Source organism: Camelus dromedarius, chromosome 4, assembly GCF_036321535.1.
Source record: "Camelus dromedarius isolate mCamDro1 chromosome 4, mCamDro1.pat, whole genome shotgun sequence".
NCBI classification, from domain to species: domain Eukaryota; kingdom Metazoa; phylum Chordata; class Mammalia; order Artiodactyla; family Camelidae; genus Camelus; species Camelus dromedarius.
Window position 1 is genome coordinate 31,138,188 of NC_087439.1, and position 26,892 is coordinate 31,165,079.

The following is a 26,892-nucleotide window of genomic DNA, read 5'->3' on the forward strand; positions in this document are numbered from 1 at the left end:
TTTAAGATTCCCCCATTATTATTGGCCTACAGTTTTCATTTGTGGAACTATCTTCAACACGTTTTGGTAACTGTGACAGCTTTCCTTCTTTCACTGGGCTCTGTGGTAGCTTATTTCTTCAAGTTTGGAGAGAACTCCCCTATAAAATCATCTGGGTGACCCTGACATTGGAAAGGGAGAAGGAGAGTCTTTAATAACCCTCTTAATTTCTTGCAATATGTTTTTATTCATTTTCTGGAGTCAATTTTAGTAATTTATAATTTCCTTAAAAATCCCCTATATATCTGGGTTAATTAATTCATATAAAATTTTGCAACGAATTCCCCTAATTATTTTGTGTTTGTCCGAATCTGTCAGTTTGTCCAAATCTGTTGTTTGTGTGTCTCCTCATTCCTCGTACATCTTTCTTGTCCTTACTCCCTTCTCTCTTTTGTCATGTTGATGTTCCCTCACCAGTGACTCAGAGCCTAGGATCTGCCCCCCTCCTCACTCCTGGTCAAGGGCTCTTCCTTACCCACTCAATCTTCTCCTCCAAGGCTATGAAGCATTCCCTAGTGATATCTTCGTACCAAATGGGTGATTCTCCAAGCAAAAAGGAAGTCTGTTGCGGTACTTACATTGCTCACATGAAGAGCATTGGCTCTAGCGAGATTGATTTCTGGAGTATCTGGCATTATGTGGATTGAAGTTTTATCCTTGTCCCAAAGTTCTCTGTACTTTGGCTATGGAAAGAACCAATAATAACACAATTACAAATTGCCTGTGGCAATGCACAGCTCTCAACTTTCCTGATCCAGAATCTTTTCATATTAAGGTAAAAATTTCCAGAATTTTTCATGTAAGTTACTCAAATTTGATATGAAATCTGTATTAATACCTTTTATTACTACTTTGAGTTTTTGTTTAAAGTTAACAAACAATAACAGAACAACCCTGCCAATATTACTTACTAAAACCTTTGCTATCATCAATATTATTATCTTACAAAGAAATTACCAGCTTATTTATCATTTCTTTATAACACTAACTTAATTTTACATTGAAGAAAAATGTGACTCACAATACTAATATTTTCAGCATTTGACTTAGCAAGGACAACATCAGGTGTATCAACGATGCTCGTGTACTTGAGTTTCACCACAGGTGTCCGATAGACGCTGTCTAGTAGGATCTTCTGGGCATTTTTGACTCTCAATACTTCAGGAGACCCTTCGGGCATCCAGCCGATGCCACGCAACCATTCCAAGTCAGCCTTGTAGATGGCCTGGGAAGGAAAACAAAGTTAGGTAGAGGTAGGGTTTTTTTAAATTGTGGTAAAGTAAGGAAGCAGTTTTTCATGTGACACTTTATCTTCCACAAACAATAATAAAACTGAGCATAGGCCTGACGCACACAGTTCCTCATATGTACAGCCATGTCTTGTTCTGCTCTGTTTTCTGTGGCAGGGTGGAGGGGGTCTATGTTGGGGTCTTGATGCACATTCTAGAAAGCAGAGTGATGCAGAAGGAGTGCTCTGCTTAGGGGATGCGTGGAAGAGTTCTGAATATTTGGTAATCCTCACACTAGCTAATGTGGACTTTTAAAGCAATAATAATAGGCTCTCCAGGAAGCTATCCACACAGCAACCAGAACGATCTTTATAAAATTCACCACTCAGATCTGAAGTCACAACATCCCCCCATCCTATGGCTTCCCAGTGATCTTACGGTAAAGATCAAAATCTTAACATAGATTAGAAGGTGATGATGGTCCAGCATCAGCCCCTACATACTCTTCCAGCTTCCTCCTACACCTGTCTTCCTTTAACCTGTGCATCCTGCCCACGCTGGTCTTTCAGTTTGTGGTTTGCACACAACCTGCTTTGCATATGTTGGTCATTCTGCAGGAATGCCCCCTGTGTCCTCCTCCAGAACCAACTCCTACTCTCCCTTATATCCCTAAATCAGATTTCTCCGTATAAGCTTTCCCCACCTCACTTTCTCAGTCATCCCATTTTTTTTTTTTTTTTTTTTTTTACTGATATTCTCTAGTATTACTAGAGATATACTGATCTGTTTCTTTGTTATCAATGTGAAATTCCTAAAGTCAGGAACTGTGTTGTGTTTCTTCTTTATTCACCATTGTACCTTCAGTGCTTAGCACAATCCCTGGCACATGGTGTGTTCCATATTTTTAAAGGGATAATTAAGAACTCAATCCCTAGCTCCACAATTTTGATCTCAATCGGGTTTTCTTTTTCTAAGACAGCACTTCACTCCGAATCGGGATTAGCATTTTCTTGTCTATCTAGACCTGTTTTCTCAGATATAGGCAAGTGGTTAACTAGATAAAATTATTCTATGTGAAACACCATTATTAATTTCATTTAAAAAGCTGTAGTGTCCTTCAGAAGTGGTACTTTAATAACTGTTTAACAGGCTACAAATATCAAACTAAAAAGGGAGTAAGAGGAGTAAAAATGTAGGGAATTTCTACATTAATGATGAATGTTGTTGGTTTTAGTGTGTAAAGTATGATGGAGACCCAAAATTCAGAAGAAGGAATTCTTAAAGAGGATTACATACAGGTTTTGAAGTCCCCTTCCTCATTCTTTGAGAGCTTGATTGATATGCATTCCTCAATAAACTAATGTGGTTCAGGTCAATGAAGAGACTGCATTTTTCTAGAAACTGGCCTAAATCCACCAGTTGGCAGCTCATTTCAAATGTTGGATATACTTTTCTATAACAAACTCATTCATTATTAGAAAGCATCTCTTGAAGCTTAAGGGAACCAAGTTCAGATAATTAAAAGAAAGTATTAATTGTATACAAGAAACAAATATCCTGATGGAACTCATCATTTCCAAAAGACTGAATGGGCAGAAAACACGAGCAAATCTAAAAATACTTTAGGTAAATGAATGAAACATCAAGTTGTGAAGAATCTCAAGTTTAAGGGAAACAAGTGAGTTTGGAGTATGCCGCTAGCCTCTGAAATTCATTTCAAGCAAGACAGCCCCTGTCATTCTTCAATTGAAGAACCAAGAAAATGCGTATGTTTAATAAACCACAAACAGTGCACCCATTAACAAATCTAAGAAAAATTCTGGTAGCACCACTAATAATGAAAATGCAAACTTTCTGAATAAGCCTAGAAGTAAGGTACGCGATGAGTACACTTGGTAACCAACACTAAAGGGAAGTGCTCTTGCAGAGAGAGTTGCATTTTCCCGAGCACCAGAGGGAGTGAGGGGCAAAGCTGTGGAAGACTTTCTTTCTGAGCAAGAGCTCACCCCTCGGGCACGTCCGTTGATACTTCCTGCATGAGCAACAACTTACATCACTCTGCAGGTCATAGGCTTTCCTGGCTTGGATCACATCATTCTGGTCAGGAAAGCAAGACCAGTGGTGTAGGTAATGCCGATAGTCCACGTCGCTTGCTAATGCCTGGCCCTCTTTGGCAGCATTGATGGACACCATGTCGACTGGGATGGTGATCTTGGCCTTGTGGTCATTGTACGCCTTTTTGTACAGCCTGTCATTCTGCATCTTCATCACATTGGCCGCAAAGACCAGTTTAGGGTCTTCCTTGGCAGTGCGACATCCAATATAATGACCTTTCTGTTTCTCGTAGGTGGTTTTGTATAGATACTGGTGGATGTGAACAGAAGAAAGAAGAGTTGTTCTCCAAACTCACTTTTCTAGACAGTCTACTCAAATAGCCTCAGTTTCCTTACCTAAAAGTTACCCTTTTAGGGGCACTGTTTTTCTTTAAATTCACATTATAACTTTATACTTCTTGATACACTGGCTTGTCTTCTGAGTCTATATGCATGAAGACATTGTGAAGACCTCAAAGATGAGAACTGTGCTTCTAAATTATCCCCCAATACAGGCATATCCACTATTTCCCAAACTTCAGTCACTGTTTGCTGTTCTCACGTGTTTTGCCACAAAGTACCGCCTGTACTTTATACTTTACTTTGTCAATGTGATTCTTTGTTTAAGTAAATATATTTTAAAGTGTGTAAACTTATTTAAAATTTTTATTTTAAAATTTATAGTTCTATTTAAGTGGGGAAAAAATCAATATTTCTCTAGCACATATTAAAATGAATATAACTATTTTTAAAAATGTTTCTTCATGGACTGCATAAAATTATCACAGGAAGCAGCTATGCAGGCAGCACTTTAAGAAACAATAGAATTCTTTGCACCCACTAAATCTCTGTAAGTGCTTATAAATTAACTTATATTGAGAAGAGACTGAAAAGAAAATCAAAATCTGTGCTTAATCATGTAAACAGCAGAACCAAGCAGAGAAGTAGGAAGGTCCTCAAATTGCTGTGAAAGTTGTTCTTGAATTTTGGATTGTAAAGCAAGACACGAATAACGGTGACCTTCATTCTACTTAATTAAAATTCTTGGGGAATTAAGTTAGAGATTAGTACAGTATCAACTCTCTGTGTGTCTATGAGTTAATGTTTGTTGAGGAGGAGCAAGGAGGCACTCTCACATCACTGGCAATGTCCCTGGAAGCCTTGGCATGCTTGAACCCAATGGCATCTGCTTTCAGGTCATAACCAGTCATCTTGACGTCTTCCCAAGCTTTCTGATACTGCTTCTGCAAATGGAGATTGCAATGCCACAGTCAATCTGAAGAGGGAGCTACTGAGTCAGCATTACTGGTAAGTTCAAGAATACATGGCAACAGTTATACTGAAAATCAATCTCTCCTTAAGATTTGTAAAATGGCTTGGTTTTGTATCGAACATAGTTCCAGTAGATTTTTAATGACATTTAGTCAAGTTCTCTTTCAATATCTTTTTTTTTTAAAGAAAGGAATTTAAAAGACAGTAAAGCACATGAAAATGAGAAAAATTACATATATTGTTTGGCTTTTAAAAGGAAAAATCAATGATGGGCCACTAAAAAGAGAACTAAATATTAATATACATGCATTTTCACCATTACTACACATGGTTTTCACCAGTGCATTTTTCCGTCCAATAAAGACGAGGACACACGTTTCTACAGTATAAACACACACTCAGGTGTGCTTGTGCACACACACATGGCACTTATCACTGAAGACCAGAAATGAAAGGAAAGTTAGGGAAATGCCTTTTGCTAACTGCTCTCTGCAGCTCGCAGACGGGAGGCAGAGAACGCCGTGTGGAGCGAGGGGCGGGGCGGCGTCTTACGTTGCTGATCTGCACTGCGTTGATTTTGGACTGCAGCATCAGCGGGGTGTCAGCTGGCACGTTCACGTTAGCCTTCTCCTTTTCCCAGGCGTCACGATACAATGGCTGGTAAAAATGAAAAACAGAGGGTGATTAATGAGTAAAGAAGTAAATTAATGAGTAAATACCATATGAAGAAACTTATAGGTACAATGAAAGGTTCTCTTTGGATGTGCTCAGATGTATATGTGATCGCATTTGTTTTCATCTGTGTTTCTATTTAGAAGGTGTCAAAAGTGACTTCAAGAAGAATATATTCATGTGTGATGAAGTATAAACGTAAAATGCACCAGAAACATGGTAGTAAACGGATCCTCTTCTATTTACTCACATATAATTACCTGACAGGTAAGCCTGCATTGTAGGTAACGATGATGATCCACATTGCTAACCAAGTCTTGGCTTTCTCGGTCCACATAATTATCATAACGTCTAAAATGAGCACTTTTAAAAGCGCCCCTGCACTTTTCCACTTATTTCATGATCGAGTAGCAATAAAAATATGGCAGTTTTGTGATCATGGCATTAACTGGTGGATCTGTGTTATAGGCAAGGTCTCAAAATGTGTTCAAAATGGGTATCAGAGTCTGAAACATGGAGATGCCTACCATACTTTGACCAAAGGGTTATCTAGGCAAATGAAATGTGGATACTATTCATTGATTGGCTATATGAAATTCTGTCTGGGTACATGCACATTCAAGATTCTAATCCTGGTATTAGCAGTTTAAGGTTCACAGTTAGAATCTCTACTGAGACCTCTACAACTTGTCTGAACATCTCATGAACTGACTTACCTCACTGATCTGCACAGAGTTGATCTTTGCCAGGACGACTTCAGGGGTATCAACAATGCTGGTGTGTTTGAGGGCCTCAGGCCTTGTGCGATACAACCTTTCATTCAGGAGATTCTGAGCATTCTTTACTCTCATCACTTCCACGGAACCCTCCGGCAACCATCCAATACCCTTCAGCCATTCCAGGTCTGATTTGTACACGTTCTACAAGAAGGAGAGGACCACAGAGCGCAGAAGAGTTAAATTCACCTACGAGAGCATGATGCCAGCAAACCACACACTGCCTCTACTCAGATCATCTGGGCGGTCAACCCCATGAAACTCAAGGATCAACGTTAAACGGTAATATTTGGGCAGTACATTCCTGGCACATGTCTCTGGGAGAAGTTCACAGTATCCTATGGGAATTGGAGATGGGCTGACAAGTGGCACTTTTGGGATGACAGAAAGCAATGACACACAATTTTGTTTTCATGCAAGTTTGAGCTTCTGTGCTCACTACTTGAAATATGCCTTTTGTACACCATGGAAAATAATATCTGCAGGAATTTGGGAGAAAAATGTCCTTAGATGCATGTGTAATGAGAAAAATACATACCTATATCTATAGACAACTTTCCTCTTTCTCCCTCTAAATATATTATAAAAATATACATACATTTTCCTCTATGTGTCAGATAAACTTGAGATCCAGTATTTCCTTATGCTAATACCTATTTCTGACATTAAGATATCTTATCATGCAAATGTTAATGGATCAGGACAACTGGGATTGAAATTTTCTACCTAATTACATAGAATAAGAGAGTGATTTTCTTCTTGATAAATAAGGCCTTGCCACATAAGAAGGAATCCCCTATAAAATGGAAAGTGTTCAGAAAAACTCCACAGAAATCTACAGAATATGTTAGATTCTATTAAGATTACTGTTTAAATTACATCCCGAGGGAATACACTGCAGGGAAACACACAGACACACATCTCCCCCGGAGTCTGGAGGCAGGATACGCACATCGCTCTGCAGTTCGTAGGCTTTCTTTGCCTGGATCACATCATTCTGATCTGGCAGACACGTCCACTGGTGCAGGTAATTGCGATAATCAATGTCGCTGACCAGATCCTGGCTTTGTTTAGAATGCGTGATGGAAAGCATGTCCGCAGGGCTCTGGAACTTAGACTTCCACTTGGCCCAGTGCAGCCGGTACTCTCTTTCATTCTGGATCTTGCCAGCTATGAGCGCCCAGCGGATCTTGTTGTCATCCCTGGCTGTGAGGGTACCCACGTAGTGTCCCTTCTGCTTCTCGTGGTCAAGCTTGTACTTATACTGGAGATGGAAAAACAAAGTAGATGGATCACACAGCAAACTCCTGATGCACCTAGGGCGTTTGCTTAAAAAACTGGGGTGTTAAACAAGGCCACACTTACGTCACTGGCAATCTCCCTGGAGGCCTTGGCAGCCTGGATGGGGATGGCATCCAGCCGCACATCGCAGCTCATCTTCATCTCATCCCAACCTTTGCGGTAAATTTTCTGAACAGGAGGAAAAACAAAGTTATCGTTCCAGATTCAAATTTACCAGTAACTCCAAGGGTTCAAGTTGAATTAATACCAGAAGGGTGCAGTTTGAAGTCCCAGAACCAGTTAAAGAAAAAAGAATAGTTGAAACAATCATTCTGTACCGTTGTCCTGGAATATAAAATAATGTCTGGAATCCAAAGATCTGCACTTGATAAGAGTTCTTTTTTTTTTTTTTTAATTTGAATCATAACTTCCATGTAGTCGTTCACGGTTTACGTAAAAAGGTTTACCTACTTCTTGTATTGTTGTGCTAGTAGCATTGGTATACATTTAAGTTCAGATGTTAATGGCCTATTATTGCATTTCTTTAATTCAATAATTCTATTTAATTTTTTAACTCAATTCAATTTTATAGTCTTCAGAATTATAAACTTTTTACATTTGTGGGTTTTTTTTCTCCCTATATGGTTTCTTAGATCTTCTAATACGATTGATAATGCATACTGTTTGGGAATCTTAGGTCTTCTTACTGACACACCATTGGATGTAATGGCCATTTTCTAAGTATAACACTTTTTCCTTTGTAAAGAGAAGTTAATTAAAGTAGAGACTGTTTTACGGATAACTTTCTAAATATACGTTCAAATTTTAGTGGATACATTCTATATTAACAACATCAGAAAGACTCAGACATAACAGCAATTTAAACATATAACTCAAAAATCATACCTATCACTATGGGAGCTTGAACAGCGCAGAAAGGAGAAGTGAGTTTCAATTATTGATAGTTTCATGGCCTTTGCATTTGAAAAATGGGTGCTCAGGTAAATTTTGTCCTTGTAAGTGTGGACAAGTTTTACATGAATTTTCATTCAAGTTTTTGTATGAATTTTAAGTGGGCCTGTTTTAACATTTGATTTGTTTTTTGTACAAAAGAAAAAAGTGTTCTCCACATTTAAATGCATTATACTGGAGAATATTTAATGCAAACTTGTAATTATATTATTTTAAATTTTTGTCTTTTATTTATTACATATATTGTTATACTTTTTTATATAATACATTTTTGTTTGTTGATGTGGTCAAATATATTTTTCATTTGAACTTAAAAAAATCAGGCTTGAGATCTAACTCTTCACTTACTAACTGTAAGAATGTGGGCAAATTCCTTAATCTTTTTAAGTTTCAACTTTCCCATATGATAAAAATAAAATGACACTATCTTACTCATGGGATTATTATGAAGATTAAACGAGTCAATTTAACATGAATTTGCTTGGTTACCCATAAAATCATATACAGATACCCTGGAAAAGTTTTACTTTCTACATGATGGAAATAATTTAAAATAGTGGACTTTATCAAGATTATATACCGGCAACACCATGTGTAAAGAAATTGTACGTTTAGGTTACCATTCAAATGGGATGTTTGATTTCTTCCAAAATAGAAGCCATTCTCATTAATACCTATATATCTAAATTTAATAACTTCACTTTTGGCATACTTTCAAATACTAATCTTGCTTACATCATGATATCAATGGTAGGGTTCTGGTATTTCCAGCTGAGAAATTTATCATGTAAAAGAGAGCACATGAGACTTTTCAGGACTCTCTTGCCAAAGATGCCTATGGATCGGAAGGAAGAGGCTAAGGATGCTGCAATGAAGAGCTGGCTGGTCTCCATCCAGTCACGGGGCAATAAGAGCGCATTGCACCATATACTGATTCTGGTCCAAAAAAATGTATCAGTGCCCTAAAATACTGTTTTCTTCTCAACTCTTGGAAAAAATGAGCTCCCAAGTGGCTCATTACAATAGAGTTGATGGTGTGGTTTGGCACACAAATGAGGAATCTTTGCTTGGCAGGTTCTTTCTCGTCTAAAGATTTATTATTTTTGAAAGATGCAGAGTTCCAAGTCATGGTGAACTGCACTAAGGTAGCATCCTTCCCCGAAGGTCATACTTATTCTACATACAGACAAAATCTCTGTGATCCATGAAGGTGGTACCTTTCTTGAATTTCTTAAACTGTGTAGCTAGCCACATAACTAAATTCTCTTATTTTATCTAATAGACTTTAAGTTGCTTCTCTTCCTTTTCCCAGGAATATAACGATTTATTCTGCATATAATGATAAATACTGGAAAGAAAAAGGCAAAATTATCTGTTATTCATACTCTTACATAATTATTTTGGCTTGAATAAGAAGCTTCTGTTAAATAATGGTAATGTTAGTGGGCATCGTTGTTTTGTTCCTGACTTGAATGAGAAGCTTACTTACTGAGGATGAGCCTAGCCTTTGATTTAAGATTTACTTTTAGTCCTGTCAAGAAAATATTAATTTATCCTTATTTTGCTAATATTTTATTTTTAAAAATAAGGATGAATATTGAATTTGGTCACATACCTTTTCAAATCTAATAAAATGAGCATATGACTTTTCTCTTTTGTTCTATTACATTATTAAGTGTCTAAATAGGGAACCCTCTTGACATTCCTGGATGAACCCTAGTTGTTTGCATCATACATTCACGTACTACCATAATGCTGCATTTAAGATTCCCCCATTATTATTGGCCTACAGTTTTCATTTGTGGAACTATCTTCAACACGTTTTGGTAACTGTGACAGCTTTCCTTCTTTCACTGGGCTCTGTGGTAGCTTATTTCTTCAAGTTTGGAGAGAACTCCCCTATAAAATCATCTGGGTGACCCTGACATTGGAAAGGGAGAAGGAGAGTCTTTAATAACCCTCTTAATTTCTTGCAATATGTTTTTATTCATTTTCTGGAGTCAATTTTAGTAATTTATAATTTCCTTAAAAATCCCCTATATATCTGGGTTAATTAATTCATATAAAATTTTGCAACGAATTCCCCTAATTATTTTGTGTTTGTCCGAATCTGTCAGTTTGTCCAAATCTGTTGTTTGTGTGTCTCCTCATTCCTCGTACATCTTTCTTGTCCTTACTCCCTTCTCTCTTTTGTCATGTTGATGTTCCCTCACCAGTGACTCAGAGCCTAGGATCTGCCCCCCTCCTCACTCCTGGTCAAGGGCTCTTCCTTACCCACTCAATCTTCTCCTCCAAGGCTATGAAGCATTCCCTAGTGATATCTTCGTACCAAATGGGTGATTCTCCAAGCAAAAAGGAAGTCTGTTGCGGTACTTACATTGCTCACATGAAGAGCATTGGCTCTAGCGAGATTGATTTCTGGAGTATCTGGCATTATGTGGATTGAAGTTTTATCCTTGTCCCAAAGTTCTCTGTACTTTGGCTATGGAAAGAACCAATAATAACACAATTACAAATTGCCTGTGGCAATGCACAGCTCTCAACTTTCCTGATCCAGAATCTTTTCATATTAAGGTAAAAATTTCCAGAATTTTTCATGTAAGTTACTCAAATTTGATATGAAATCTGTATTAATACCTTTTATTACTACTTTGAGTTTTTGTTTAAAGTTAACAAACAATAACAGAACAACCCTGCCAATATTACTTACTAAAACCTTTGCTATCATCAATATTATTATCTTACAAAGAAATTACCAGCTTATTTATCATTTCTTTATAACACTAACTTAATTTTACATTGAAGAAAAATGTGACTCACAATACTAATATTTTCAGCATTTGACTTAGCAAGGACAACATCAGGTGTATCAACGATGCTCGTGTACTTGAGTTTCACCACAGGTGTCCGATAGACGCTGTCTAGTAGGATCTTCTGGGCATTTTTGACTCTCAATACTTCAGGAGACCCTTCGGGCATCCAGCCGATGCCACGCAACCATTCCAAGTCAGCCTTGTAGATGGCCTGGGAAGGAAAACAAAGTTAGGTAGAGGTAGGGTTTTTTTAAATTGTGGTAAAGTAAGGAAGCAGTTTTTCATGTGACACTTTATCTTCCACAAACAATAATAAAACTGAGCATAGGCCTGACGCACACAGTTCCTCATATGTACAGCCATGTCTTGTTCTGCTCTGTTTTCTGTGGCAGGGTGGAGGGGGTCTATGTTGGGGTCTTGATGCACATTCTAGAAAGCAGAGTGATGCAGAAGGAGTGCTCTGCTTAGGGGATGCGTGGAAGAGTTCTGAATATTTGGTAATCCTCACACTAGCTAATGTGGACTTTTAAAGCAATAATAATAGGCTCTCCAGGAAGCTATCCACACAGCAACCAGAACGATCTTTATAAAATTCACCACTCAGATCTGAAGTCACAACATCCCCCCATCCTATGGCTTCCCAGTGATCTTACGGTAAAGATCAAAATCTTAACATAGATTAGAAGGTGATGATGGTCCAGCATCAGCCCCTACATACTCTTCCAGCTTCCTCCTACACCTGTCTTCCTTTAACCTGTGCATCCTGCCCACGCTGGTCTTTCAGTTTGTGGTTTGCACACAACCTGCTTTGCATATGTTGGTCATTCTGCAGGAATGCCCCCTGTGTCCTCCTCCAGAACCAACTCCTACTCTCCCTTATATCCCTAAATCAGATTTCTCCGTATAAGCTTTCCCCACCTCACTTTCTCAGTCATCCCATTTTTTTTTTTTTTTTTTTTTTTACTGATATTCTCTAGTATTACTAGAGATATACTGATCTGTTTCTTTGTTATCAATGTGAAATTCCTAAAGTCAGGAACTGTGTTGTGTTTCTTCTTTATTCACCATTGTACCTTCAGTGCTTAGCACAATCCCTGGCACATGGTGTGTTCCATATTTTTAAAGGGATAATTAAGAACTCAATCCCTAGCTCCACAATTTTGATCTCAATCGGGTTTTCTTTTTCTAAGACAGCACTTCACTCCGAATCGGGATTAGCATTTTCTTGTCTATCTAGACCTGTTTTCTCAGATATAGGCAAGTGGTTAACTAGATAAAATTATTCTATGTGAAACACCATTATTAATTTCATTTAAAAAGCTGTAGTGTCCTTCAGAAGTGGTACTTTAATAACTGTTTAACAGGCTACAAATATCAAACTAAAAAGGGAGTAAGAGGAGTAAAAATGTAGGGAATTTCTACATTAATGATGAATGTTGTTGGTTTTAGTGTGTAAAGTATGATGGAGACCCAAAATTCAGAAGAAGGAATTCTTAAAGAGGATTACATACAGGTTTTGAAGTCCCCTTCCTCATTCTTTGAGAGCTTGATTGATATGCATTCCTCAATAAACTAATGTGGTTCAGGTCAATGAAGAGACTGCATTTTTCTAGAAACTGGCCTAAATCCACCAGTTGGCAGCTCATTTCAAATGTTGGATATACTTTTCTATAACAAACTCATTCATTATTAGAAAGCATCTCTTGAAGCTTAAGGGAACCAAGTTCAGATAATTAAAAGAAAGTATTAATTGTATACAAGAAACAAATATCCTGATGGAACTCATCATTTCCAAAAGACTGAATGGGCAGAAAACACGAGCAAATCTAAAAATACTTTAGGTAAATGAATGAAACATCAAGTTGTGAAGAATCTCAAGTTTAAGGGAAACAAGTGAGTTTGGAGTATGCCGCTAGCCTCTGAAATTCATTTCAAGCAAGACAGCCCCTGTCATTCTTCAATTGAAGAACCAAGAAAATGCGTATGTTTAATAAACCACAAACAGTGCACCCATTAACAAATCTAAGAAAAATTCTGGTAGCACCACTAATAATGAAAATGCAAACTTTCTGAATAAGCCTAGAAGTAAGGTACGCGATGAGTACACTTGGTAACCAACACTAAAGGGAAGTGCTCTTGCAGAGAGAGTTGCATTTTCCCGAGCACCAGAGGGAGTGAGGGGCAAAGCTGTGGAAGACTTTCTTTCTGAGCAAGAGCTCACCCCTCGGGCACGTCCGTTGATACTTCCTGCATGAGCAACAACTTACATCACTCTGCAGGTCATAGGCTTTCCTGGCTTGGATCACATCATTCTGGTCAGGAAAGCAAGACCAGTGGTGTAGGTAATGCCGATAGTCCACGTCGCTTGCTAATGCCTGGCCCTCTTTGGCAGCATTGATGGACACCATGTCGACTGGGATGGTGATCTTGGCCTTGTGGTCATTGTACGCCTTTTTGTACAGCCTGTCATTCTGCATCTTCATCACATTGGCCGCAAAGACCAGTTTAGGGTCTTCCTTGGCAGTGCGACATCCAATATAATGACCTTTCTGTTTCTCGTAGGTGGTTTTGTATAGATACTGGTGGATGTGAACAGAAGAAAGAAGAGTTGTTCTCCAAACTCACTTTTCTAGACAGTCTACTCAAATAGCCTCAGTTTCCTTACCTAAAAGTTACCCTTTTAGGGGCACTGTTTTTCTTTAAATTCACATTATAACTTTATACTTCTTGATACACTGGCTTGTCTTCTGAGTCTATATGCATGAAGACATTGTGAAGACCTCAAAGATGAGAACTGTGCTTCTAAATTATCCCCCAATACAGGCATATCCACTATTTCCCAAACTTCAGTCACTGTTTGCTGTTCTCACGTGTTTTGCCACAAAGTACCGCCTGTACTTTATACTTTACTTTGTCAATGTGATTCTTTGTTTAAGTAAATATATTTTAAAGTGTGTAAACTTATTTAAAATTTTTATTTTAAAATTTATAGTTCTATTTAAGTGGGGAAAAAATCAATATTTCTCTAGCACATATTAAAATGAATATAACTATTTTTAAAAATGTTTCTTCATGGACTGCATAAAATTATCACAGGAAGCAGCTATGCAGGCAGCACTTTAAGAAACAATAGAATTCTTTGCACCCACTAAATCTCTGTAAGTGCTTATAAATTAACTTATATTGAGAAGAGACTGAAAAGAAAATCAAAATCTGTGCTTAATCATGTAAACAGCAGAACCAAGCAGAGAAGTAGGAAGGTCCTCAAATTGCTGTGAAAGTTGTTCTTGAATTTTGGATTGTAAAGCAAGACACGAATAACGGTGACCTTCATTCTACTTAATTAAAATTCTTGGGGAATTAAGTTAGAGATTAGTACAGTATCAACTCTCTGTGTGTCTATGAGTTAATGTTTGTTGAGGAGGAGCAAGGAGGCACTCTCACATCACTGGCAATGTCCCTGGAAGCCTTGGCATGCTTGAACCCAATGGCATCTGCTTTCAGGTCATAACCAGTCATCTTGACGTCTTCCCAAGCTTTCTGATACTGCTTCTGCAAATGGAGATTGCAATGCCACAGTCAATCTGAAGAGGGAGCTACTGAGTCAGCATTACTGGTAAGTTCAAGAATACATGGCAACAGTTATACTGAAAATCAATCTCTCCTTAAGATTTGTAAAATGGCTTGGTTTTGTATCGAACATAGTTCCAGTAGATTTTTAATGACATTTAGTCAAGTTCTCTTTCAATATCTTTTTTTTTTAAAGAAAGGAATTTAAAAGACAGTAAAGCACATGAAAATGAGAAAAATTACATATATTGTTTGGCTTTTAAAAGGAAAAATCAATGATGGGCCACTAAAAAGAGAACTAAATATTAATATACATGCATTTTCACCATTACTACACATGGTTTTCACCAGTGCATTTTTCCGTCCAATAAAGACGAGGACACACGTTTCTACAGTATAAACACACACTCAGGTGTGCTTGTGCACACACACATGGCACTTATCACTGAAGACCAGAAATGAAAGGAAAGTTAGGGAAATGCCTTTTGCTAACTGCTCTCTGCAGCTCGCAGACGGGAGGCAGAGAACGCCGTGTGGAGCGAGGGGCGGGGCGGCGTCTTACGTTGCTGATCTGCACTGCGTTGATTTTGGACTGCAGCATCAGCGGGGTGTCAGCTGGCACGTTCACGTTAGCCTTCTCCTTTTCCCAGGCGTCACGATACAATGGCTGGTAAAAATGAAAAACAGAGGGTGATTAATGAGTAAAGAAGTAAATTAATGAGTAAATACCATATGAAGAAACTTATAGGTACAATGAAAGGTTCTCTTTGGATGTGCTCAGATGTATATGTGATCGCATTTGTTTTCATCTGTGTTTCTATTTAGAAGGTGTCAAAAGTGACTTCAAGAAGAATATATTCATGTGTGATGAAGTATAAACGTAAAATGCACCAGAAACATGGTAGTAAACGGATCCTCTTCTATTTACTCACATATAATTACCTGACAGGTAAGCCTGCATTGTAGGTAACGATGATGATCCACATTGCTAACCAAGTCTTGGCTTTCTCGGTCCACATAATTATCATAACGTCTAAAATGAGCACTTTTAAAAGCGCCCCTGCACTTTTCCACTTATTTCATGATCGAGTAGCAATAAAAATATGGCAGTTTTGTGATCATGGCATTAACTGGTGGATCTGTGTTATAGGCAAGGTCTCAAAATGTGTTCAAAATGGGTATCAGAGTCTGAAACATGGAGATGCCTACCATACTTTGACCAAAGGGTTATCTAGGCAAATGAAATGTGGATACTATTCATTGATTGGCTATATGAAATTCTGTCTGGGTACATGCACATTCAAGATTCTAATCCTGGTATTAGCAGTTTAAGGTTCACAGTTAGAATCTCTACTGAGACCTCTACAACTTGTCTGAACATCTCATGAACTGACTTACCTCACTGATCTGCACAGAGTTGATCTTTGCCAGGACGACTTCAGGGGTATCAACAATGCTGGTGTGTTTGAGGGCCTCAGGCCTTGTGCGATACAACCTTTCATTCAGGAGATTCTGAGCATTCTTTACTCTCATCACTTCCACGGAACCCTCCGGCAACCATCCAATACCCTTCAGCCATTCCAGGTCTGATTTGTACACGTTCTACAAGAAGGAGAGGACCACAGAGCGCAGAAGAGTTAAATTCACCTACGAGAGCATGATGCCAGCAAACCACACACTGCCTCTACTCAGATCATCTGGGCGGTCAACCCCATGAAACTCAAGGATCAACGTTAAACGGTAATATTTGGGCAGTACATTCCTGGCACATGTCTCTGGGAGAAGTTCACAGTATCCTATGGGAATTGGAGATGGGCTGACAAGTGGCACTTTTGGGATGACAGAAAGCAATGACACACAATTTTGTTTTCATGCAAGTTTGAGCTTCTGTGCTCACTACTTGAAATATGCCTTTTGTACACCATGGAAAATAATATCTGCAGGAATTTGGGAGAAAAATGTCCTTAGATGCATGTGTAATGAGAAAAATACATACCTATATCTATAGACAACTTTCCTCTTTCTCCCTCTAAATATATTATAAAAATATACATACATTTTCCTCTATGTGTCAGATAAACTTGAGATCCAGTATTTCCTTATGCTAATACCTATTTCTGACATTAAGATATCTTATCATGCAAATGTTAATGGATCAGGACAACTGGGATTGAAATTTTCTACCTAATTACATAGAATAAGAGAGTGATTTTCTTCTTGATAAATAAGGCCTTGCCACATAAGAAGGAATCCCCTATAAAATGGAAAGTGTTCAGAAAAACTCCACAGAAATCTACAGAATATGTTAGATTCTATTAAGATTACTGTTTAAATTACATCCCGAGGGAATACACTGCAGGGAAACACACAGACACACATCTCCCCCGGAGTCTGGAGGCAGGATACGCACATCGCTCTGCAGTTCGTAGGCTTTCTTTGCCTGGATCACATCATTCTGATCTGGCAGACACGTCCACTGGTGCAGGTAATTGCGATAATCAATGTCGCTAACCAGGACCTGGCATTTCTTGGCTTGAACAATGGACATCATGTCCAATGGTGTATTGTGAATTCCTTTAGACTTCTCATAAGCTTTCTTGTATTCTCTGTCACTCTGGATCTTGGCAGCATGTATAGACCATACCAATTTGGGGTCATCTTGCAGGGTGCGGAAACCCACATGGTGTCCCAGTTGCTTACGGTAACCTTCTTTATATTTGTACTAAAGTGATGAAGAAGCAGATAATAAGACATGAAAATAACATATGAAGAGGACTTCTCATTAAACGTTTTCAGAATATTTTTTTTAGCCTTAATGTAAATTGGCTTATCATTGGCTCATCATTATCAGTTCACTTTAATGAAATTAGATAGAGCTATTTAAATAGTTCCACAGAGGACATGAGTAAATCAGAGGGAAATAGTATGGTGAATAAGAGTAATTTTAAAAAATAGCTAACATTTACTGAGCAATCACTACATGTCAGACACTATTATGAGTGCTTCAAATGTATTAGGCTGATCTATATGAAATTGCTGAATTTTTTAGTTAAAATAGTTAAATAGTGGCAGTTATAACCTTGTTTAATCCTCACAACATCTCTATGAGTTGGATACTAGTACTATTACACATTTCATATGGGAAAAATGAGGGACAATGAGGGTAACCATTGTCCCCAAGGTTGCCTGGCAAGTGGAAGTTAGGTCAGATGGTCTCCAATAGTACTGAAGGTACCTCAGGCAGGAAAAAGTCATATGTGTGGTTTTGGAGACAGACGAAGAAGGTGCATGTTTCAGGAGTGGAAAACGGTGTTGTTGGTTTGAATCAGAAAATGATAGTAAAAGGCCTCCATCTTGTCCATACTCGTCCTAAGCGTCTTAGGACCAGATTAAGACAGTTTCTGTTTCTTTTCCATATTTGGGTAACATAGGAGAGTTTGGACAAAAGGGAGAAAGAACTGAGAATAACGGAGATACTGTGGATCAGCTATGGTTTTTAGAGTTAAAAATGAGAAGTAAGAAGGAAGAGACAGCTGGATATAGGAGATATAAAATAGAGAAGAATTTGAAGGAACAATGGTAACTTAAAGATTTGGTGCTGGAGGGCCTTGGTAGGATAATATTTTGACTGCTGGTAAGTTTTTAAATTACTGTTAAATGAACTTCAGAAGGTTATTCAGAGCATTATGCATATGCCTCCAGCTTAAAATCGTGCATATAAAGTGTGATTTCAGTCTTAAGCCTTATATAAAACTTTCATCTGTGATTTATATTTATGGAGACTGTCATAAAGATTTGGGGGATAAAAATCACATTGTGTTGGTTCCTGAATTTTTCCAAGAATTTTGTATGGACTCTTCATGACATTTTACTTCCACTTAGGAACTGTTTACACATATACCTCATCTATGCTTACCTTAGTGTTTTCCATCCCATTTTAATGTTTTTAAATAGAGTCTTTAGCCCAAGATAAAATGCAATTGTTTGCACAGATTAAAAAAAAAAAAACCAAACCAGAATTCCTGAAAAATACTCTCCCAATTCGCTGTAGAGAGGAGAAAATTCACAAGGAAACAGAAGGAGCCGTACCTCGCTGGCAATTTCTCTGGAGGCTTTGGCGTGCTTGATTTCAATGGCATCGGCTCTTAAGTCATAACCTTTCTGCTTGGCCTCATCCCAGGCTTTCTGGTAGAGTTTCTAGTGAGGGAAAACACAGGTTTGCTTACAAGAATTGAAAATCAGTGGCCATACCCCAAGCAGTCATAATACAAATCATAAGGCATAATGTAAATGAAGGCAGCAGAAGAAAAAAACAGTCACTCTGAGTTCTTTTGGTTATTGCCTATTTGCTTTGTGGAGTGCAGGATACTTCCGACTAAAAATTTAAAGCTAAACATCTAAATCTGTGAATGTTGGACTATTTACACTTATCACAGTATAGTACAGTCTGAGAATATCCCTCTACACAGTACAGGGGAGCAAAGAATAGAGTGTGATCCGAGAAAGCCTTCATCAGGGAACCATATGAGACCTGATAAGTCTTTCTCCTGATGCTGCCCTTTGACTTTTCTGAGGTCTCTGCCAAAGGGATGTGATGTAGATACCATACCTATCCTGCAGTTTGCATATAATGAAGTTTTGGCTTTTCTTACAGCCTTGAAATGTCAAATAAGAAAGTCCTGGATCAACCAAAACCCTATAGAGACAATAGAGACCGTTACCTCTTATACTTCCTAGCATAAGAGGCACTTAAGTAGGGATTTCATTATCCTCGACTGGTATACAATGAAACTGAGCTGTAGACAATTGGATATAGCACAATGATTTCAAGGTTGAAACAAGCACGCCAAAGAGATTCAGATACCCCAAATCTTGCAGTCCAGGGACCCAGACATGTATCTAAACTAATGTTTGAAAGAGAATTCTCATTCATATTGCCCTGGGAATGGTAACTGAAGAGAAAGTATCTAGCACCAAAAGCTGTAAACATCTCTAAGGCAGGTAATTTGTCCATTATAACACACTCCACAAGCTGACAGATACTGTCCCATAAAGACATTTATACTTCATATTTATGCCTCTTACATTGCTGATTTGCAAGGCATTGATATGGGCCTGCAGCATGACTGGCGTGTCAGAAGGGATGGTTATGTTGGCTTTATCTTTATTCCAGGCTTCCTGATATAGTTTCTGTGGAGGGAAGGAAAATATTATTTTAGTACAGTGACAGAGAAGGATACCTGAAACATTAAGCCTTAGTGACTATTTAATCTGGAAAAATGTTTTGATATATGTTTGTGATGGTTAGTTTTATGTGTCATCTTGGCGAGGCCATGGTACCGAGATATCTGGTCAAACATTATTCTAAATGTTTCTGTGAAGGTATTTTTTCTATCAGACTAACATCGTATCAGTCGAATTTGGGTAGATTACCCTCTGTAATGTGGGTGGGCTTCATCCAATCAGATGAAGGCCTTAAGAGAAAAAAGAATGACCTCCCCTGAACAATGAGTAATCCTGCCAGCAGACAGACTTGGGTGTGAACCATAGCTCCTTCCTGGGTCTGCAGTCTGCTGGTCTACCTTGAAAATTTTGGACTTGCCAGCCTCCACAATCATGTGAATCAATTTCATAAAATAAATCTCTCTCTCTCGTGCACAAACTATTAGCTCTGCTTCTCTGGAGAACCTGACTAATACAGTATTATACCATTTAATATGTAGCATTATGCCACAGATTTTGTACTAAGTATTGGTTTCCCTGAATTCTAATGGAGTGTTATTTTTCATTTTAGTGCTTCCAAGTCTGTGTGTGAGGCAGGCATCTATCAGAGTTCTACTTTGTGTGTACCTTCATGGAACTAGCCAAGTCTTAGAGTTGCTCCCATCACTTTAAGTCTTTGGAGAGAAACAACCCACTTGCTCAGTTTGGGTGGCATCTTCCGAAAAGACAGTCCTGTGAAAGGAAAGCCTGGTGGTAGGATGGTTCTTACCTCACTCATTTGCAGAGAATTGGCTTTTGCCAGGACAACGTCGGGTGTGTCGACAATGGAAGTGAATTTCAAGGTTTCCGGGCGTGTCCTGTACAGTCGTTCATTCACTAGGTCTTGAGCAACCTTCACTCTGTTCATTTCTACTGAGCCTTCTGGCATCCAGCCAATGCCACGCAGCCAATCCAGGTCTGCTTTGTATACATTCTACAAAGACGTTAGACAGGGATATTGTTCCAAATGCTAGACAGACCATCCCTTAAGTGAAAAGTTAAGTTCTCAGGTTGGTAAGTGCAGGAATTGGTGGTCCCAAAATGAGTAGGACCTGAGATTTTACATGACTTGGCAGGGGGGAGCAGTTGATATCCATGACAGAGTCAATTAGAAAAACATAATTTTTTATGCCAGCTATGAATAGGAATAAAATAGTAATTATGCTAAATTTCGTGATAATTATTTAATATATGAAAGAAATTATAGAACTGAAATAATTTTATTTTATTATTATTTTTTTTGGTTGGGGGGAAGTAATTAGGTCTAGTTATTTATATTTAGAGAGGTATTGGGGATTGAACCCAGGACCTTGTGCATGCTAAACATGTGCTTTACCACTTGAGCTACACCCTCCCCCGAGAACTGAAATAATTTTAAAGGACATTTTGTCATGTCTCATTCTACTTTCACCATATAATAACTGACCCAAGGAAACTGTTTAGTGTTTTGGATATAGTACAATAGTGGCAGTTATTTTAAAAACATTCAGATAATTTACCTGAAATATATTTTCACTGCCAGACAATACAAAGGACATGAAGAAAATAGTCTGAAATCTAGGCCAGGGAATAAAGGACATGATCTAAATAGAGTTTCTCATCTATGTTCTTTGATTCCCATAACTTCTAAGTATGGGTTTTGTTTTAAACACTGTGAATGGCACCCCCTGAGACTGTGCAGTGAGCAACCCGTGGGTCAGTTCACAGAGGCACTGACTGGACAATTAATAAATCTCTGCCCTCCCATTCCATCTTTCCTAAAGTTCACATTACGTACATCACTCTGCAGGTCATAGGCCTTCCTTGCTTGGATAACGTCGTTTTGATCAGGTAAGCATATCCAGTGATGCAGGTAATTTCGGTAATCAATGTCACTGACCAGAGTCTGACATTTCTTGGCCAGCAAGATGCCCAGCATGTCCACTGGGCTAGTGAACTTGGTCTTCCACTTCTGGAATTCCTTCTTGTACTCCCTTTCACTTTGAATCTTCCCTGCGTGTATGGCGCACATAATCTTGGGGTCATCTTCAACGCTCCGGGCTCCAATGTGATGGCCCTTCTGTTTCTCATATGCTTCTTTGTACTTGTACTAAAACACCAGAAACATAGGTTGAGAAGCCTGGTTTTAAGACCATATACAAGCAGATGACATGGAAACCCACAAGCAAATGGACAAGAATTTCACATTGCAAACATTTCGATATTTCTGAACAATTTTAAACTAACATTTTATGCTATCATAAACATAACTGTAGTGTGATCATATATGTTCATTGGGAACCCATTCCTGCAGCAACTCTAACTACAATTTCAAAATGTATTTTTCCTCTCTGTGACGACAAAGGGAAAGGTCTTAGAAGGTAGCAAGCGAGACTGGAGGGGCACATGGGGAAGCTATTACAGAGTGTGTCCCACTGGCTGCACTGTGGTTGCTCAGCAGGTGAGACCACAGAGGTTAGAAGGAGGGCACTTACATCACTGGCGATGTCCCTCGAGGCCTTGGCACTTTTGATGGAAATAGCATCAGCTCTCAGATCATAATCCTTCATCTTTGATTCATCCCATCCCTTGGTGTAAAGTTTCTAGGTAGAGGATAACACACAACAGAAAAGTGTTATAGGAAGTTAATAGACTACCATCCTTACTAGAATTGGCCTAAGACGGAAAAAGTATTTTAATCACTCTTTCACTAAAGGCTGAAACAACAATCAGGAAATCTCTTACTTGGCTGATATTGGCAGAATTGCTCTTGGCCAGAAGGATTTCTGGGGTGTCTGGCATCACATGGATGGAGGTTTTATCAGCATCCCAGGCTTCTGTGTATAAATGCTACAGGGGAAGTGAAGCAAAACCCTTGGTTAAAGCCAATACATTACAGTTGTTATCAAATTTAACTCATTTAACTGTAAAATAGCCTTTTTAAAATTCTTTGGAGGTGAGGAAAGCAAAAGCATACTGGGGAGAGTAAATCATGGCAATATTTCAACAGCCGTATGTTAGTTTCGTAGCTAATACGAAGCAACCTAAGGATCTCCATTATTACTTCTTTTCACCCAGTGAAATCTCAAGCTCACCCAGAAAACCTCCAAGGTTGAAGCCTGGCTACAGGACTACGATGTAGCAGAAATCCCTAGATTTCAGAGTCAATCCCAAGGTCAAACCCAACTCCACTATGTCCAAGCTCTGTGATCTTAAGAAAAGTACATAACACCTCACATTCCTCATTTCTTGGAGCATGATAATCATCTTTTTCCCCTGGTTAATTTTTTTAATTGAAATACAGTCGATTTACACTGTTGTGTCAATATGTGATGTGCAGCATAATGTTTCAGTCATAACACAGACATATATTCCTTTTCATTTTTTTCATTATAGGGTACTACAAGATACTGAATATAGTTCCCCATGCTATACAGTATAAACTTGTTGTTTATCTATTTTATATATAGTAATTAGTGTTTACAAATCCCAAGCTTCCAATTTATCCCTCCACCCTCCCCTTTCCCTGCCCTGCTCACCATGTTTGTTTTTTCTGTGAATCTGTGTCTGTTTTGTAAATAAATTCATTTGTATCATATTTTAGATTCCTCAGTGCTGATTCCCTAAGTGATATCATATGATATTTCTCTTTCTCTGTCTGGCTAACTTTACTTAGTATGACAATCTCTGCATCTTTTTTATTAAGTATTTTTTAACTTTATTCTTGTCTCTCTTTTTTGGTATATAAATTTATTGAATATTTTTTGGAGATTAACCATAACACATAGCAAGTGCCTGAGTCATAGTAGGCACTCAACAAAGTTTTTGGTGTTTCCTGTTGTTATCACTGTGGCTGCTGTTGACAGATGTGGTACAGAGTAGAATTTCTGGAGTTTTAAAACCCTAAAGTCTAGAGTTTGCTATCTGAGAGCCAATTTCATATTCTGCACTGAGCACTCAGTCTCACACCCTGAATGTTTGGAAGATGTCCAGGCAGGTGTAGGAGAATTCAGAAAAGTTAGAGTCACTCTCAAATGTGCACATTAAGGGCCTAGCCACTGGATAAAGAAATTAGACCAGTACCAATAAGCAGACTCTAGAACTCTGCAGGAAGGAAGTCATCATCTCTCTCGTGCAATAAAACAGAAAGCAGAAATAGCACTCACTTTCCAAAGTGGATTTCCACAACCTAAGAGGGGAGAGCAAACCAAGCAGCTAACCTGAGTTGTGCACTGGCACTGCTGTGTTTCCTAGACTGCAGAACAAAATGCAAAATGGTTGTATATTTTTTACAGGATGGATAAAGAGATGCCGATGGCTAGAGGCTGCTTTGCCTAGGAGAAGTATTGCATTTGTGGATGTTTCCAGGGCCACTGCTCAGAATAACGTGTGCATTATTCCAGAGAAACTGTCCTAGGCTACGCTTCCTCACACACACTGAGAATGAGGGGACACAGTGTTGAGAAGAGCCCGCAGGTCCAGCTAAGGGTCAAGCAGCTGCTTGGCTGAAGGCCTGCATGAGCAGCAGGCCCACCCCACCTCCTTTCTCTGGAAACCCTCCAGGGCACTCTGACTTGATGAGCCAAGTCTGGCAACCAGCAACAGTGGGAGACTCACCTTGCTCATTGTCAGGGCGTTATTCTTTGCCAGGACAATCTCTGGGGTGTCTGTAACGCTTGTGAACTTGAGCTGGTCTGCAGGCTGGCGGTACTTCCTCTCACTCAGGATTTCTCCGGCTCTCTTCACCTTCTCGACCTCCACAGAGCCAATGGGCACCCACCCAATGCCCCTCAGCCACTCGAGATCAGCCTTGTAAATAGCCTGAATGTGAAACAATGCCAAATATTTGTAAAAATTACCCACTCAGCCTGATGTCTGATCTTGCTAGCAGATATAGAGGATGTGTAATTCTGATCTTGTATAAATTTCTTGGAAGACACAGGACTGCCTTACTTTGGTGTGGAGTAGCTAGTCAAACACTTTGTCCCTGAAGGGAGCCAATCCTGGCTGTTTTAAAGATCCATGAAATCTCTCTAATAATATGTGATTTCACTGATACAAAACCATTTTAAGGAAATTACTGCCTGCCTTCTGATACAGTGTTTATTCTCTAATTTGAATGCCCATACCTCCTTGTATGGGAATAGTACTCTGGTGGAATACAGATGAATACAGTTTGTTCCTACCTCATTGGGCAGTGGCCTTCATAGCCATCATGTAACATAAAGAAAGGATGAACACTATTGGCTGACTACATGTCGAATTAATGTGTTTTCTGGGGACAGCAAAAAGGGATTTTTTTCACATGTTTCTATATACTTGCTTCTAAGCCAAAGAGTACTTTGATTTTCTACTCTTCTTTATCCTTTCCTTGGACCTCTGTCTTATATCGTAATTCAAGAAGGAAAAAAAGAAGACATTTTATAGTGCTTTCATTTTTCATTTTTCTTCTTTGCATTTAAATAATTAGCCAAAAGAATTTTTCTCATAAGTAAGAGTAACAGTTCTTTTTGTTCTTATGGTTTTTGGGGAAACTTTTCTTTTCTTTTTTTTTTTTTTTACAATGACACTACTTTTATCATTCTTTCAAAAGTGACTACTTGTCAGAGCCTGATCAAAAAAACAAAGAGCTACTATGCCAATAAAGTAGAATTTAAGACCCAAGGACAATCTCCTGGCTGACCACAAAAATACCTAACATATTCCTAGGGAGATAATTGTTCTCAGCTTCTTAGAAAAATTGTCTTGATATGTGTAATTCATTCTTCAACTTCCTCTCGCAAGTTATAACAGACATTTCCTATAAGTAGTCAGGAAAAATGATAATGCAATCAATTCATTCGGAAAACAGGTTGCATTAAACTAGGAAATCTTAACCTGGCATCAATGAACTTGGATAGAAAAAACAGTATCTTCGTTTTCATTAACTTCTAACTGAAAGATGGTATTTCTTTCAATTATAAATACAGGCAACAGATGATAGTAGTTTTAACACTACATGGGACTTTGTCAGCAATAGAAACATAAATATTTTCATACCTTATTACAGTTATTGCAGACATCTTAAATATCTATGCTCATCACTTCCTTGAAATTAAATTAGTCATTACATCTACTGATAGATATTTTTATTTAGTGTGTTAATATAAAAGCATATATATTACTACATCACAGATTAAGTTCAGTGTTTTGACAATCACATTTTGATGTGATCAGTTTCCTTTGAAACCAGAGCATGTGTGTATATGTGTGTGTGTATAGTTCTACGCATTTCATGTTATGGTCCTGAGAAGTTGTCCATTGTTTTAACACTGCCAAAAGATTCTACGGTGCAAAAAAGTTAGAATGCCTTCTTAAAACCTTTTAAACACATCCTGGAGAATATAAGATCCACTCACATCACTCTGAAGATCGTAGGCCTTCCGGGCCTGGACGACATCATTCTGATCGGGCAGACAGAGCCATTCATGTAGGGGATGCCTGTAGTCTATGTCGCTTACAAGGATCTGGCACTTCTTGGCCAGCACCAACCCCAGCATGTCCACTGGGCTGCTGAACTTGGTCTTCCACTTCTCAAAGTCCTTCTTGTACTCCCGGTCACTCTGGATCTTGGCCACGTGCATGGACCACATCATCTTTGGGTCATCCTTCACATTTCGGGCCCCAATGTGGTGGCCAAGCTGTTTGCGGTAGCCTTCCTTGTATTTGTACTGAAAAAACAAAAAAGATGTGTCTAGTGATAAGGACATCTTGTTTACATCCCATTTCATAGTTTCATAGATACATTATTTCTTTTGATTTTCTGTACCGCTAGTGTGAGGGAGAAAGTTTAATATTCTCAACTCCATTTTACAGAATAGAAACCTGACGCCTCCAGGGATTAAGTGGTTTATTCAAAGTCACATCATAAGCAGGTGGCAGGGCTGGGGCTAGA

At 38.5% G+C, this 26,892-nt stretch overlaps 1 protein-coding gene across 12 annotated transcripts in view; it reads right to left on the reverse strand.

The window, feature by feature from the left end:
* The window catches only part of NEB (nebulin), a 215,406-nt gene that overhangs the window by 87,439 nt on the left and 101,075 nt on the right, over positions 1 to 26,892 (reverse strand). For all 12 annotated transcript variants that reach the window (XM_064484770.1, XM_064484778.1, XM_064484776.1 and 9 more), the window contains exons 77-99: positions 26,357 to 26,668; positions 24,576 to 24,779; positions 22,704 to 22,808; positions 22,454 to 22,561; positions 21,757 to 22,068; positions 20,710 to 20,913; positions 19,803 to 19,907; positions 18,807 to 18,914; positions 17,128 to 17,439; positions 16,116 to 16,319; positions 15,280 to 15,384; positions 14,592 to 14,699; positions 13,415 to 13,726; positions 11,155 to 11,358; positions 10,712 to 10,816; positions 7,447 to 7,551; positions 7,034 to 7,345; positions 6,022 to 6,225; positions 5,186 to 5,290; positions 4,498 to 4,605; positions 3,321 to 3,632; positions 1,061 to 1,264; positions 618 to 722 (exon numbers count right to left, since the gene is read on the reverse strand). In XM_064484770.1, coding sequence (XP_064340840.1) covers positions 618 to 722; positions 1,061 to 1,264; positions 3,321 to 3,632; positions 4,498 to 4,605; positions 5,186 to 5,290; positions 6,022 to 6,225; positions 7,034 to 7,345; positions 7,447 to 7,551; positions 10,712 to 10,816; positions 11,155 to 11,358; positions 13,415 to 13,726; positions 14,592 to 14,699; positions 15,280 to 15,384; positions 16,116 to 16,319; positions 17,128 to 17,439; positions 18,807 to 18,914; positions 19,803 to 19,907; positions 20,710 to 20,913; positions 21,757 to 22,068; positions 22,454 to 22,561; positions 22,704 to 22,808; positions 24,576 to 24,779; positions 26,357 to 26,668 — 4,263 coding nt within the window. The remainder of the gene's footprint in view (positions 1 to 617; positions 723 to 1,060; positions 1,265 to 3,320; positions 3,633 to 4,497; positions 4,606 to 5,185; positions 5,291 to 6,021; positions 6,226 to 7,033; positions 7,346 to 7,446; positions 7,552 to 10,711; positions 10,817 to 11,154; positions 11,359 to 13,414; positions 13,727 to 14,591; positions 14,700 to 15,279; positions 15,385 to 16,115; positions 16,320 to 17,127; positions 17,440 to 18,806; positions 18,915 to 19,802; positions 19,908 to 20,709; positions 20,914 to 21,756; positions 22,069 to 22,453; positions 22,562 to 22,703; positions 22,809 to 24,575; positions 24,780 to 26,356; positions 26,669 to 26,892) is intronic.